Raw genomic sequence first — 14,794 nt, 5'->3', positions numbered from 1 at the left:
TGTAGTCCGGGTTTAAAAATATTTTTAATTTTTAGACCAATGCAATTAGAAATTTTCGTAGAATTAATTTCCAGCAAGCTGTAAATCGTTTTAATACCTTCATTAGGTCCTAAATGCGTATAATCCGAGTTTGCCCCCTTTCCTGGAGGTGTACATAACTTTTGGGAGCCAAATAACCGCGAAAATTTTGCTCTTTTCTCAGTTTTTTGCGTCTAGCACAAAAACAGTACGACCCAGAAAGTTCATTTAAATTAAAGAACCGTTACATTTTGCGTTGATTAAGCATTTAAAAGCAAATTCGGTTCAGTGGTACAAGCAGAAATAAAGGTCAAAAACGGGTGCGAACAAAATTGCCCCCGACGACGTTTGTCAATTCCTTGGTGGTGTACTGGCAGGCCCTAAGAAGTATAACATTCTTTGCTTAATATAAATCCTTAATCTTCTTTTATTTTCGACTTATTTAGTCAATTATTAAATAAGAAATTTTCAAGTTTTCGAAACTGATTTCGGCTGTACCACTGAATCGAATTTGAAGTTTTAGCTGTTCATGTTATAGTCTATTTTGTTTGTCTACTCTAACTTGAATAGTTTACCGAAAATGACTTTAAGTGACAGGTACCCTGGGTTTTATTAAATTTTGCTAAATTACTCGAAAATAAAAGAAGATCGAGGATTGATATTAAGCGTAGAACTTAGAGCCTGTCAGTACACCACCTGAAAAAATGACAAATCTGTCGTCGGGGTCACTTTTGTTCGCTTCAAATTTCAAAACGTTTATTCAGTAAATAGGCCGCAATGGGCACTTTTACACGTCATTTAAACTACCAGCGCTTTCGGAAAGAATATCATTGCCAAGAAGAATGGGCCGCCGCCGCAAGAAACTTGGCAGAAAGTCATTTTTTCAAAATAAAATAATTACAAATAATATAACTTAAAAACTAAAGTATACATTTTAATAAAATACATGAAAAGAAAAAATAAGCAAACTTCGCCAGCTAGACCACAAACCTGAAAAGAGTCTCGGTTTGTAACCTTTGATTTCGGCTGTATTATCAAACCGCAAACAGAATGGGACTGTCAGAATTGTCATTTCATACATATTTTGACGTAAGCATTAGCATTACTGTAAACTCCCATCCTTTTCTAATCGCGGGCGAATAATACCACTGAACCGAATTTGAAATTTTAGGTGCTCAATCGACGCAGGATTTAACATTCTTGAATATTGAAGAGAACAACATTTCCGGCGGATGTACCATTTTTGCTCTAGAACCAAAAAACTGAAAAAAGAGCAAAATTTTCGCGGTAAGAGGCAAGGCAAGGTCGGATTACACGCATTTAGGACCAAATGAAGTTTCCACCTCGTTGGAAATTAATTCTTCAAAACGCTTTTTAAGGATCTTATTTCATTGGCCTATATTTTATTATACCTACTGACCAAGTTTAATAAAAACCTAAACCTGTTGACATGTCCGGGTTTTGGGCTCCAAAATCCGGGGTTTTCACGCGTCATGTCCTGGTAGCCAAATTTTAGAGATGGCAGCCCTACTATTGGTTAATGTAATTATAAACACATTCCTCGCACATGATTGGTGTAAATGGAGCTTAAATGATGCTATAAGAACTCACAGTAGCAATCCAATGAAGCTTGTCGGAACAACTCGACCAACTGCTCCTTAGCCTCAGCAGAGTGAGCCAGGGTCTCCTCTGTTTGGATCCGCAACAGCCAGTGCTCTGCCTTTAGCATGGACATCTGTTGCAGGCGATCGAAAGCATTTCGCCAGCGATCAAGCTCTGACAGGCCCCTAAAAAACAAGTTGACACATGTTAGAGCTTTACATCAATAATTCCAGACTACATTAATTAATAACCTAATTAGTATTAGCTCTGAAGATGAGCCCTGATTGAGTTCGAAAGGCGTCAGTGTAGTGTGGTGCTAGGTATAGATTTGTTAATCTGTCTCCTTTTTCATTACAAAACCATTTTATGTATACAAAATAAACATTCCACTTCATTGGACGTCAAACAAGCAATTCTGTGACTAACCACTTTATGTGTAAATTATAAAATAATTATAATAAAATCTTTTAGTTTATAAATTAAACAAAACACAACAAAAATAAAAGTCCCGATTAGCCGACTCATTCACTCACTGACTAACTACAGCCCAAACCCTTTGCCCTACAAAGCTGAAATTTTGGATAAAAGTTGCCTTTATAATGTAGGCAATATTTTTGATTCAGACTGACTTTATGTAGGTAATTAAAAAAGTAAAAAACAAATCTTAGGATTTCTAAAACTTTTCATGAGATAAGAGACTAAGGGGCTGTTTCACCATCCATTGATTAGTGTTAACTAACGGTTATATGCGATGCCGTCTCTATTTGTTTTGTTCGATCGAATAGACGGAGACGGCATTACATTTAACCGGCACTTAACACTAATCAATGGATGGTGTAACAGCTCCTAAGAGTTTTATTATACAATTCACTTGAAAATGGTCTTGTCTCCATTACTATGTATAATGAATGACTAGAGACTGCAAGTTTCTCATGCAGGTAAGTACAAAAGGATTATTTTTATGCAACTGACTAGCTGTAGCTGGAATTCACTAATGTTTCGCAAATAACGTTTCGCAAAACGAATCAAACGAAATGAATGCGAAATCATCATCAACCATCATATCGCAACTGTTTAATATTTCTGAAACTGTAAATATTTCAGGATTTTTATTAAACTAACCTAACTTTAAAGGGCTCTACACAATGGCCCTGAAATAAATCCTGAAATATTTACAGTTTTAGAGGTAGCGAAAATAAAAGTTGTGAAATTAACAGATACCCCTTTAGGATTATAGAGGTGCAGTAGAAGTAATTTATAGAATTTTCCATGGGATAGAATAGTGTAGTTGTAGATGCAGTCATTCACAGGCAAAAGCTAGAGTATAATAAAAAATAAAAATGTATACTGATATGAACTTTCTTCTATTTAACAACTATCAACAACTAGCTTTTGCCCGCGGCTTCGCTCGCGTTAAATTTGGAGTAACATACATTTACTTTCTGCGATCCTTTTTTCGTGTTTTGAATCAAAACTTTTGATTAATTTTTCGGAGGATTACATGGAAATACAAATACAGACAGATTTACTTTTACAGATGGTGCAAATTTAATACAAAAATCAACCTACATACGTAATTTTTTATGATTCTTACCAACTTTGAGGGTTGGAATTTTAAAAAACGTTGAAGTACAACGCGTTTCTTTTGCCCGCGACATCATACACGATATATAGGATTACGAGTATATCCCGAGAAATTGTAAAGTTCCCGCGGGACATCAATTACTGTTATGATCATTTTAATATTCTTAATTGTCGACTAGACACATTGTAGCTTACTATTATTGAAATAATTTTGAAAATCTGCCTCAAAATTGAAACTTATTTTTATTCTGCTAAAGTTTGCTTTGTTTTTAAAGTAGTCTAATGTCAATCAGGGATAGTGTATCTTTCTATTGATAAAATAATTATTTAAATCAGCTTAATAGTTTCAGAGATTACCCCCAACAAACAAAGAAACAAACAAAGTTGAGATATTTTCCTATTCTTCTGAAAATTATTTTTAGCTGTTAGTATTACCTACTTGCATGCCAAATTTGAAGTTCCTTTTACGTATTGTTTCCTGTTACGTTGTTACGGAAAAAGGGTTATTAATTAAAAGCGAAAATACAAATCCCAATTATTCACTATCCCGTGGGAATTTCGTAAAATCCTGAAAAGTGTTTTTAGCTGTTAGTATTACCTACTTGCATGCCAAATTTGAAGTTTCTAATAATTATAGTTACGGAATTAGGGCCATTTCGAAGTGAAAATATAAATCCCATTTATTTCCTATCCCGTGGGAATTTCGAAAAATCCTTTCTTAGTGCGCGTCTACACCTATTAAGGAACATATATTCCAAAATTCAAGTTTCTAGACCCAGCGGTTTGGGCTGTGCGTTGATCTATAAGTCAGTCAGTCAGTCAGTCAGTTTCTTCTTTTATATATACAAAGATGATCAAAGAAAAATTCAAGCACTATGAAATTTACAACAGTTGTATGACTTGCCGCATGCAATTTTGATCTCTATTTATATATTTTAATACTTATTTCATGAGAATTAGGTTCAATATCTTACCACAAGGCCTGAATAAGTTGAATATGGTCATCATAGCTGTATGGATCTTCAGCAATTCTCTTTTCCAGCTCTGCCACTTTTCTCTCCAGAACCTCTTCATCGTCATCATCCTATTTAACAAGAGGGATTCCATTAATAAACTATATAAACAAAGAACAAAGAATGTATCAAGTATAGTGTATATGCTACTACAAACAAAATCAAGTTACTACAAACGCAATGACTGCTACTACAAACAAAATTTAATTACTACATACGCAATGACTGTTACTACAAACAAAATCAAGTTACTACAAACGCAATGACTGCTACTACAAATGATATAAAGTTACTACAAACGAAATGACTGCTACTACAAACAAAATCAAGCTACTGGTAACGTAAATAAAATACTACAAACTAAATTACGTTACTGCAAACGTAAATAAACTACCACAAACGAAATAACGTTACTAAAAAACGAAATGACTGCTACTACAAACAAAATCAAGTTACTACAAACGTAAATAAACTACTACAAATAAAATTCAATTACTACAAACAAAATGACTGCTACGATAAACGAAATCAATTTACTACCAACGCAATGACTGCTACTACAAACAAAATCAAGCTACTACAAACGCAATGACTGCTTCTACAAACGATACAAAGTTACTACGCAAAGTTAAACGCAATGACTGCTACTACAAACAAAATCAAGCTACTGAAAACTGAATAAACTACTACAAACGAAATAACGTTACTACAAACTAAATGACTGCAACTACAAACAAAATCAAGTTACTACAACCGTAAATAAACTACTACAAGTTAAATTCAGTTACTACAAACGAAATGACTGCTACTACAAACGAAATCAAGCTACTACTAACGCAATGACTGCTACTACAAACGATATAAAGTTACTACAAACAAAATGACTGCTACTACAAACAAAAATCAAGTTACTACAAACGTAAATAAACTACTACAAATTAAATTCAGGTACTACAAACGAAATCAAGTTACTACAAACGTAAATAAACTACTACAAATGAAATTCAGTTACTACAAAAGAAATGATTGCTACTGCAAACGAAATCACCCCACTTGCTCGTTTGCCATCCAGTCGAATAATAAAAAAAACAAGTTACTACAAACGTAAATAGCTACTACAAACGAAATTTTGTTAGTAGAAACACAATGACAGCTACTACGAACAAAATTAAGTTACTACAAACATAAAAAACTTACTACAAACGATATAAAGTTACTATGACTTATGTCGTTTGTAGTAGCTTTTTTTACGTTGGTAGTAACTTAATTTTGTTTGTTTAGCAATCACTTCGTTTGTAGTATCCTTATATCATTTGAAGTAGCTTTATTTACGATTGTATTAACTTAATTTTGTTCGCAGTAGCAGTCATTGCATTTGTACTAACAAAATTTCATTTGTAGTGGTTTATTTACGTTTGCAGTAACTTGATTTCACTTGTAGTACCAGTAATTTCCTTTAATGGAAAGTAATTTCATTTGTAGTAGTTTATTTACGTTTGTAGTAACTTTCTTTTGTTTGGAGTGGCAGTCATTTCATTTGTAGTAGCAGTCACTTTTATTGTAGTAACTTGATTTTGTTTGTAGTAGCAGTCATTTTTGTTTTACGTTTGTAGTAACTTGATTTTGTTTGGAGTAGCAGTCATTTAATTTTTTGTAACGTAATTTCGTTTGTAGTAATTCATTTACGTTCGTAGTAACTTGATTTTGTTTGTAGTAGCAGTCATTTCGTTTTTAATAACTTTATATCGTTTGTAATAGCTTTTTTATGTTTGTAGTAACTTAATTTAGTTCGTAGTAGCACAGAATAACTAATAGTACTACCGTACAGAAGGGACTCTCTCGAACAAAAGTCAAGTTTAGGTATAAAATCGTTCCGTACTCTTACGACTTGCACGCGAAAAAAACTTATCATGTTACACGAGCATTTTAAATTCTGTTGGTTGGGCAACGTTGACTCGAAACCAGTTTGGCGCCAAGAGCACAGGGTTCCCACTCGCCGATGAATAAAGATAACAGTGGGTATTAATATGAATTCAATAAATATACCTTTAATAAATAAGTAAATATACCTTAACCTATGTAATGACAACAAAGCACGACAATGATAATCTACTAATCTACCTACTACTTTTGCCTACTTAAAGATTTCCGTATTGGCGTATTGGTTCTGACCAACCAATTAAATAATTTTTCATCACACTTGCTCGTAAACAGTGTCGTAACATGCAGGCTACCTTGGTTGCAACCCCGCAAATAAAACCCTCGACCTTAATGTGCTTGTCATGAAACCCGTGGTCGGTAAATGAGTCATTGCCCGTACTAATTTTCTTGTCATGAAGCCCAAGGTCGGTAAATGAGTGTGATACTGCATGGCGTGCTGGAGCACGGCGCGCGCACGTCGGGCACATGCTGCGTGGGGTGGGACGGCGCGGAGGCTGGCGCTGCCAAGAGCGCAGCCAGCGGTATCGGCAATTTTTGAAAAAATATTAGTTTTTCTTTTACAAATATAAAATTTTACTCGCAAATGTGATGAAAAACATTGTATGTCGCACGGGCGGTACTAGAATTACGAACATCGACTCATTAAAGCCCTCAGTCTTCGACTTCGGGCTTCTAATAGACTCTCGTTCGTAATTCCTTGTTTACCGCCCTTAAGACACAATGTACTATTATCACTATATAACTACCAATATACGAAACTATTACTAGGCAGAGACTTAAGAAATTAGACAAGAAAAGAGGACGACCGGCCGCTTCTTGCCGTTGCACGCTGTTGTAACAGAATGCATGCTGCGTTATCTTAGAACAAAGTATAGAGCACTGGTAAAAACGCCATCTATTGGATGAGTCTCATAAGATAATACTCACGCGCTCGATCTCTCTAAAGATCGCCTAGATGGCGCTGATAAGCTTAATGTTACACATTGTTACCATTGGCAAAAAAAGTATTTCGTAGAAATAAAAATCCATAACATATATTATTATTATTCTAAATTGTTTTTTTAATTTTATACGCCTAAAAGTAAAAGTACTTATGTTTTATTCTATTAAACCAAATTTAAAATCGGAAATCGAACATGATTGCCACGAAATAGCTGGAATTTAAATTTTAGTGCTGGCAACATTAAACGGCTGGCTTTGATTTGAACGTTCACAGATTTCTTTGCTAATCATATCCAAGTAAATTTTTATTTTAAATTATGTCCTTGAAATCGGCGAAAAAGACTGCCGCCTTTTCCCTGTAACACGACCAAGCTATGTTTGCACCTCGCGCTTAACAAGAACAGTTCAAAAATGTATAATCCAACAAATAGGAGACGAAATTTTATTTACAACTTTCATTCTTTGTCGCCGATACGCATCTTTCGAATTTTCATCTCCTATTTGTTGAATTTAATGTTTTTTAACTGTTTTTGTTAAGTGCGAGGTGCAAACTTAGCTTGGTTGTGTTATACATACCTACCTTTAACTAACACTACACACCTACCTATACCTATCAATATATATACGTAATAGACAACTATCGTAGTTATACATCTACATAGAAGACATTTAGTCACGGACGCTTGGTGGCGCTTTAATCGAGACCACAAATATACGTGAAGTTAGCTATCTATTACCAGTATACACACTCTCATCTATGACAGAATGTTTGTGTATAGTATACTTACCTACTTACTTATAAAGAAACATTTGAGCAAACTTAGTTACTTGGGCAATTGTAATTTGTTTTAAAATGGGTCCAGTGTTTACTTTTAGGTGAATTAAAAGGTATTCAATCAAAAAGGAATCGACATGATTGTGAACAATACAAAATCTATTAAATACCTGGTTAAGTAGGCACCTACGAGTATTTACCGAATTATGTGTATTTTGCAAAACTATATTCATTTAGACGTCCTAAAATGCTTATTATAATACCTAACAATCTTGTTCACATTATGCACCTACTACTCTTACAGATTATTTAACTATATGATGGTTTAAATGAAATACAAGAAAGTGCCTTCTTTCTTACCTTTCTATATTTTTCGGAATTCTGAAAAATGATATTTCCGACTCCTGTACCTTCTTTACCTATACAAATCACGCGCCACGCGTACAGCGTGCGAGCGAGCCTGGCGGTAACCCACTGCACCGTGTAACTGTTGAAAAGGTGCGCCGGCCGAACGTACCTTTTTTTTTTATCGGGGAGAAAATGCTGTTACGCATTCCGCCCGGCCGGGGGACCGGGACGGGTATGTGGGACTCCCGGAGCAGAAGGCCCCGGCCTACCCACTAAAAACTCCCCGGAATTTCCGCCTCGCCGCATAGCGGCAGGGCCACAGGAACGCTTGTGGCTTACTTCTGCGACCCTGCCAGCGGCTGTCGCCGTTAGGCGACCCACCTCGAAGACGCGCCATGCTGGTAGGGCGAGTCTTCCTCCTCTGCCTCCGTCTCTTGCTTTCTGTGGCGGACTCCCCAGAGTCCACCACTGGAGGCTGGGTGTCAGGGGGGCAACGCCCCGCGGCGGATCAGAAGGCTGGCTCCACCGCCAACCTCACCTTGGTCGCCGTCATTGCGGCAGTATTCGGCCTGCGAAGGCACGTCGTCGCCTACCTGGTCTCCTTCGGCGTTGCGGAAGCGAGTTGACGTCGTCCTCGTGCTCCCGCTTCGCCGCCTCCGTCTGCGACATTATATCGTCGGCAAACACACAAAATGCCGCCCAGGCCTCTTCGCTTTCTGCTATTTTTTCAATAAGGGCCGGAAGCGACAGGTCTCCAATAACCGTGGATAGGACTGCGCGAGGTTCCGCCCATGCTGGACACTCTGTGCGCGTATGTTCGGCCGTATCCACGGTTCTGCCGTCACAATGATGGCACATCGTCGAGGGTTCCCTACCCACCACCCCACACATGTATTTTTTGAAGCAACCGTGGCCGGTCAAGAGCTGCGTGACGTGGTATGTGGGGGGGTCGTGCTTGCGCTCGACCCACTCCTTCAGTACAGGCCGAATGGCTGCCACGAGTTCCCGGCTAGCTCCCGGGACTCCTAACCTCTCCGACCATCTGCCGAAGAGGTTTTCCCGGGCTCCCTCCCGCCATTACCGAACCTCACGAGGGTGAGGCCAGATTTCCTCTGCTCTTGCTGCCGAAATCCGCCAACAGACATTTGAGTTGACCTCGGCCTCGAGGTCCCATGGCGGGCTTCCAGCGAGCAAGCACGCTGCGGTATATGACACCGTGCGATAAGCCACTCTGAGCGCCATTGCCCGCTGCGAGCGTCGCAGCAAGGTGACGTTACGGGCACTCAGATTCTCCGCCCATATCGGCGCCCCGTAGAGCGCCACTGAGCGCACCACACCGGTGTACAAGCGCCTGCAGGAGCCTCCTGGCCCTCCCACGTTTGGCAGGATCCGCCCCAGTGCTCCGGCTGCAGCCACCAGTTTGGGAGCCAAGCGCCGGAAGTGCTCTTCAAACTTCCACCTGCCGTCGAGGACGAGTCCGAGGTACTTCATCGTCGACCCGACGGCGATGGGAGTTCCGCCGACTGTAATGTTCGCCCCCAGCGGCGGCGCATCCATTTTACCCAAGACGTATAGACAGCCGATATGGCGATACAGAGCCGGTACGGCGAGTGTGGATAGACATGTCGAGGGGAAAATGGGTTTAATTTAATGCTCGAGTTTTACACTGCTTTTCACTTCGATTGCGAGGAGATGAAATAACAACAGAGGAAACTGCTTTTCACTTACTAACCTACCTTTTATTTTTAATGCAATGCTAATATAATTATAAATATTTAGTTTTTTTATTTGTTTTGATTTATTTGATTGATTTTTAGTTTTATACTAATTAAAAATTATTAAATAATTGTAATTAATATTTTTTTTGTAATAAATTATTAATTATAAATATTGTTTATTTTTATTTATTTGTTTGATTTTTAGTTCTATACAAATTAAAAAATATTAAAAAAAATACATTGAAACTTTTTTGTTTGGGGCTGTTTAGGCCTGATTGCCTTGCATGGTCTTACAAGGAACTGGCCGACTCCGATTTGATTTATTTTGATATATGTTATAGAGTAGTCTAAAATAACGGACACCTATTTTTTTTTAGCTGCCCAAACTCAACCTGTTTGGAGAAAATGTCCTTCAAAGTACTGAAAATTAACCAAACCTCCAATTTCACGAGACCCATGATTAATTTCTCAGTCGATGAAATTTTGCTTGGTTATTGTATAATATGAGCCGAAACTAACATATAAATATCAAAAAAAACACTCCTAAGTTAGGTATTTATACGTAATTTATAAGGTATTTATACGTAAAAATTCAAATCTGTTTATATATTGAACCGAGTAATTGTAATTCCTCCGTCCAAAATTATTTTACCAAATAAGTCATTTGTATCAGTAAATCAGTATTGATATTGATACTAGAAAAAAATCTAAAACTTTTGTCAAACATGAGAATGTTTTTTATGATAATTACTTTGCTCTGTCATTTTTTTTTCTTATATGATCTGATCTTAGAATGTAATTTGGCGTAGTGAGTTAGAAAATCCAATGCATACCTAAATTTATGTATTTTAGAACTACATATTAAAAACTGAGAGTGGAAAATTTCTGCCTGGTTTCTTTTTAAATATATACTAAGTAGTCACGTATACACTTAAATCCAAAATATAAAAAAACCCGCTTGTACACCTTGCTCCCAACCCACTGAATAAAGATTGGTTTTTTGGAATCTTTTTGTATTTTTTATTTCAATTCCAAATTTTTACTTTTACGGTCATCCCGTAAAACCCACCCACTGCTCCCGATATGTGTAGTTTTAATACGCTCGTTATTTTTTGGATGTTTAAATAGTTGAATGGAAAGAAAACTGGATAGAGAAATTTTCCACAGCGAGTAAAATGGCAATTTCAGAAAATAGTACAGTTACATTACATGGTATTTTTTTTAGATTTTCATTTTGTAGGTATAAAGCGACAATAAAATGGCATTCCAATGAAAAAATAAGACGGAGCTATTTTCCGGTCCAAGAAACGCCAAAAAAATATATTTTATTAATATTGGTATTTCTACAATCAAACAAAATCCAAATCTAGGGACAGTAGCAAAGGTAGGTTGTGCTGGTACCGTAACAATTATAAAAGTAAGGCTACTAAGTGCACGTCTCCATGTAGGTAGCTGGTCGGGAAACCAGCGCTCAACGCCCGCACCGTGCCGGATAGGTACCGTGTGCGTCATATATGAGGACTTCAGTCACAACCTGGCTGGCTCCACTATATTTAGCACTATCGATCTTGTTAAAGCCTACCAACAGATCTAAGTGGAACCTACAAACGTGTGCAAGACAGCTATAACAACTCCATTTGGGCTCTTCGAGTTCCCCTACATGGGCTTCGGACTCCGCAACGCTAGACAGACGTTCCAACGTTTCATCGATGAAGTAGTGAGAGGAATTGATTTTTGTTTTCCTGATGTAGATGACATCCTGGTTTTCTCCCGAGATGCTGAAGAGCACGCTGCTCACCTCCGCACATTATTCAGGCGTTTAGCTGACTATGGTATGGTTGTCAATGCTGCTAAATGTGTAATTGGTGCTGCAGAAGTAATTTTTCTTGGCTGCCACGTCTCCAAAGATGGTCTCAAGCTTCCTGCGGATACTGCGGACTTTGCTCTACCCAAAACAGCTCAAGGCTTGAGAACGTTTCTAGGTATGATTAATTACTACCGACAGTTCATACCTAATGCTGCAGAGACACAAGCTCCACTCATTGCCTTCTTCACTGCTACAAAGCTTAAAGGTGCAAAGCCAATGCCATGGACTCCTGAACTCGAGAACGCTTTCCACGCCTGCTAAAAGACAGTTTGTCAAAGGTAACCCAGCTAGTACATCCAATACTTAATGCTCCTTTAGCTTTATACACGGATGCCTCCGGGACGCAGCTTGATGCATCTCTAGAACAACAAACTGAGCAGGGGTGGCAGCCATTGACATTTTTCAGTAAGAAGCTCACTCACAGCGAGCCAAGCTGTTTGGCCCGCCTACTACAGAGAGCTATTGGCTGTCTATGCGGCGGTCCACCATTTCCGTCATATATTAGAGGCGCAACACGCTACAATATATACGGACCATAAACCGTTGCTCTATGCTTTTCAACAGCGTAGAGAGAAATGACCACCGACTTAGTTAAATCAGCTGACATTTATATCTCAGTTCACCACTGATATCCGACATGTTAAGGGTGAGGATAATGTGGTAGCGGACACCATGTCTCGCATTGAAGCCATTTCTCTCTCGGAGGACTATACTAGTTCGCTCAAGCCTAACAGACAGATGATGAGCTTAAAACTATCCCAAATAAGTCTTCGCTGAAACTAATGCCAACTCTTATTCCAGGAACAGACATCCCAGTCCTGTGCGACATGACGACGGGCAAGCCGAGACCGTCCCTGCCGCCACAGCACCGCCGACCTGCATTCGAGCGCCTGCACGGCCTAAGTCATCCCGGCGCACGAGCCACAGCGCGACTTGTTGCCGACCGCTACGTGTGGCCTGGCGTCAACAAAGTTTACCGCACGAGGGCTCGTGAGTGCCTTCCGTACCAAAGGAGTAAGGTAACCCATCATGTATCGTCCCCAGTTGGAGATTTCATTGCTCCGACGGCTAGATTTAAACATGTGCATATAGACATCATCGGCCCGATGCCTGTGTCAAATGGCTACACATGTTGCCTGTTAGCAATCGAGCGTTTCTCACGATGGCCTGAGGCATGGCCTATGATGTCTATAACCGCCGAGGAGGCAGCCGATCGTTTCGTTGGATCGCGCGTTTTGGTATGCCCGCCACAGTCACTACAGATAGAGACCGACAGTTTGAGTCTGTTTTATTTAACCGCCTCATGAACCTGAGCACGTCCAAACGCACGTGAACCACTAGCTACCACCCTCAAGCTATCGGCTGTATTGAACGCTTTCACCGCCAATTAAAAGCTGCTCTAATGTGCCACGATGACAGCTGGCAATAGAGCACTTCCATTAGTACTGTTACGTGTTCGTACAGCCCAGCCGCCGCGTTGTTCAGCCGCAGACCTCATCTATGGGGAACCGCTGCGCCTACCAGGAGAATTCCTCGTACCCAACGCCTCCCCTTCATATGAGAAAGATGACATAGTTGGCCAATTGAGGGCCAGAATTGCTTACCTACGTCCAATTCCGGCCTCCCGTCACGCGCAGCCTAAAACATTTATTTTTCATCTCTCCTGTTCGGAAAGTTTAATTTTCATGGGTAGATAGCCGGGTGGAAAATAGCTTTTTCATCTCTAGGGTGGAAAGTAACTTTTTTTTAATTTTTCGATTAGCCACGGAGTCGGAGATAATTGAGTTACGTCAATGACACTTTTTTTTTCACGTTTCGGCATGGCCATCGTGACCAAGGAGCTAATATACAACACTGGAGGTTGAACGCCGAACATCAGTTTGAAACAAGAAATTTGATCTTTATTACGTCACGAACATATTCCATCTCTTTCTTTAGTTAGGTTAAGAAAGAGATGGAAGTCATTCGTGAAATGTGCAAGAAAGAGATGGAATATATAAATAAGTAATAAAGGACAAACTTCTTCGTTCGGCGTTCAACTTCCAGTTTTGTATATAAGCTCCTTGGTCGTGACCAACTCAAAGTTTTTATAGTCGTCCTTGGCAAGTGGCCAATCGAAAAGGTACCGTTTGAGGTTGAATATAAGTAAATTCAATTTATTATTATTCTCATTTTTTTTGTAGTACCTATTTTACTTTCCTCGCAGTCGAAATGAAAAGTAGAGTGTCTAACTCGGGTGAAATTACCCATTTCCCCTCGAACTATTGGCGCTCTCACTTCGTTCGAGCGCCAGAAATATCTCGGGTAAAATGGGTCACTTTCCACCCTTGGTTATCAATCTACTATTTACAACAAGCCATATTTTCCTGCGCGATGACACGGTCCGCCGGGCTTTGCAGCCACCCTACACGGACCCCTATAAGGTTTTGTCTAGAAGCGACAAGACTTTGACTATGGATATTGCCGGACGACGGACCACCGTCAGTATAGACCGGGTCAAACCCGCATACATCACGTCTAACAATGACTCTCATCCACAGCGAACCTGTCGCCGCACCAGGCCGACCAGCGCTGCAACCACCGCCTCCATCTCTCTCAGCACTGCCAGTACAGACGTCAGCTCCCTCAGCACGCCCGCAAGCGCCCCCCGTTCCTGAAACCGCTCCAGTACCTAAGCTCGTTACCACTCGGTCGGGTCGCTCAGTTAAATTCAAAGAAATTCTAGATCTCTAATTTCGTTATATTTCTTCTTTTTTTTCTCTGCATGATGTTATAATTATACAGCTGATATATACCAGTCTTTATTCTAATTTTGATAAAGTCGATTTTTGACTGGCCTATTAGACTTATTAGCTTGACTTATGACAAACTTTTTGTGCTTACATTTTCGAAATTCGAAAGTAAAGTAACTCGAAAGTATGTGATGGAAATTTACATCATTATGCAACGAGTTCGCTCGTAAAGTATGGCGAATTATTTATTATTC

At 39.2% G+C, this 14,794-nt stretch overlaps 2 protein-coding genes across 2 annotated transcripts in view; one reads left to right on the top strand and one right to left on the bottom strand.

Moving 5' to 3' along the window:
• The window catches only part of LOC141431167 (squamous cell carcinoma antigen recognized by T-cells 3-like), a 50,195-nt gene that overhangs the window by 29,181 nt on the left and 6,220 nt on the right, over window positions 1-14,794 (bottom strand).
• On the top strand, window positions 12,516-14,654 carry LOC141430819 (uncharacterized). The gene is made up of 2 exons (XM_074091673.1): window positions 12,516-12,827; window positions 14,349-14,654. The coding sequence occupies exons 1-2, from the start codon at window positions 12,591-12,593 to the stop codon at window positions 14,463-14,465; spliced, it is 354 nt and encodes a 117-aa protein (XP_073947774.1). The 5' UTR covers window positions 12,516-12,590; the 3' UTR covers window positions 14,466-14,654.

Source organism: Choristoneura fumiferana, chromosome 9, assembly GCF_025370935.1.
Source record: "Choristoneura fumiferana chromosome 9, NRCan_CFum_1, whole genome shotgun sequence".
Taxonomy (NCBI): Eukaryota; Metazoa; Arthropoda; class Insecta; order Lepidoptera; family Tortricidae; genus Choristoneura; species Choristoneura fumiferana.
The sequence above is the reverse complement of the archived record's forward strand: the minus strand, read 5'-3'. Positions and strand labels throughout refer to the sequence as shown.

Excerpts from the sequence above, each read along its gene's own strand:
- LOC141430819 (XM_074091673.1), top strand. The coding sequence starts at position 12,591 with ATGCCAACTCTTATTCCAGGAACAGACATCCCAGTCCTGTGCGACATG. Across the intron at positions 12,828-14,348 it reads TTCCGTACCAAAGGAGTAAG|CGAACCTGTCGCCGCACCAG; the intron begins GTAACCCATCAT and ends TCTCATCCACAG.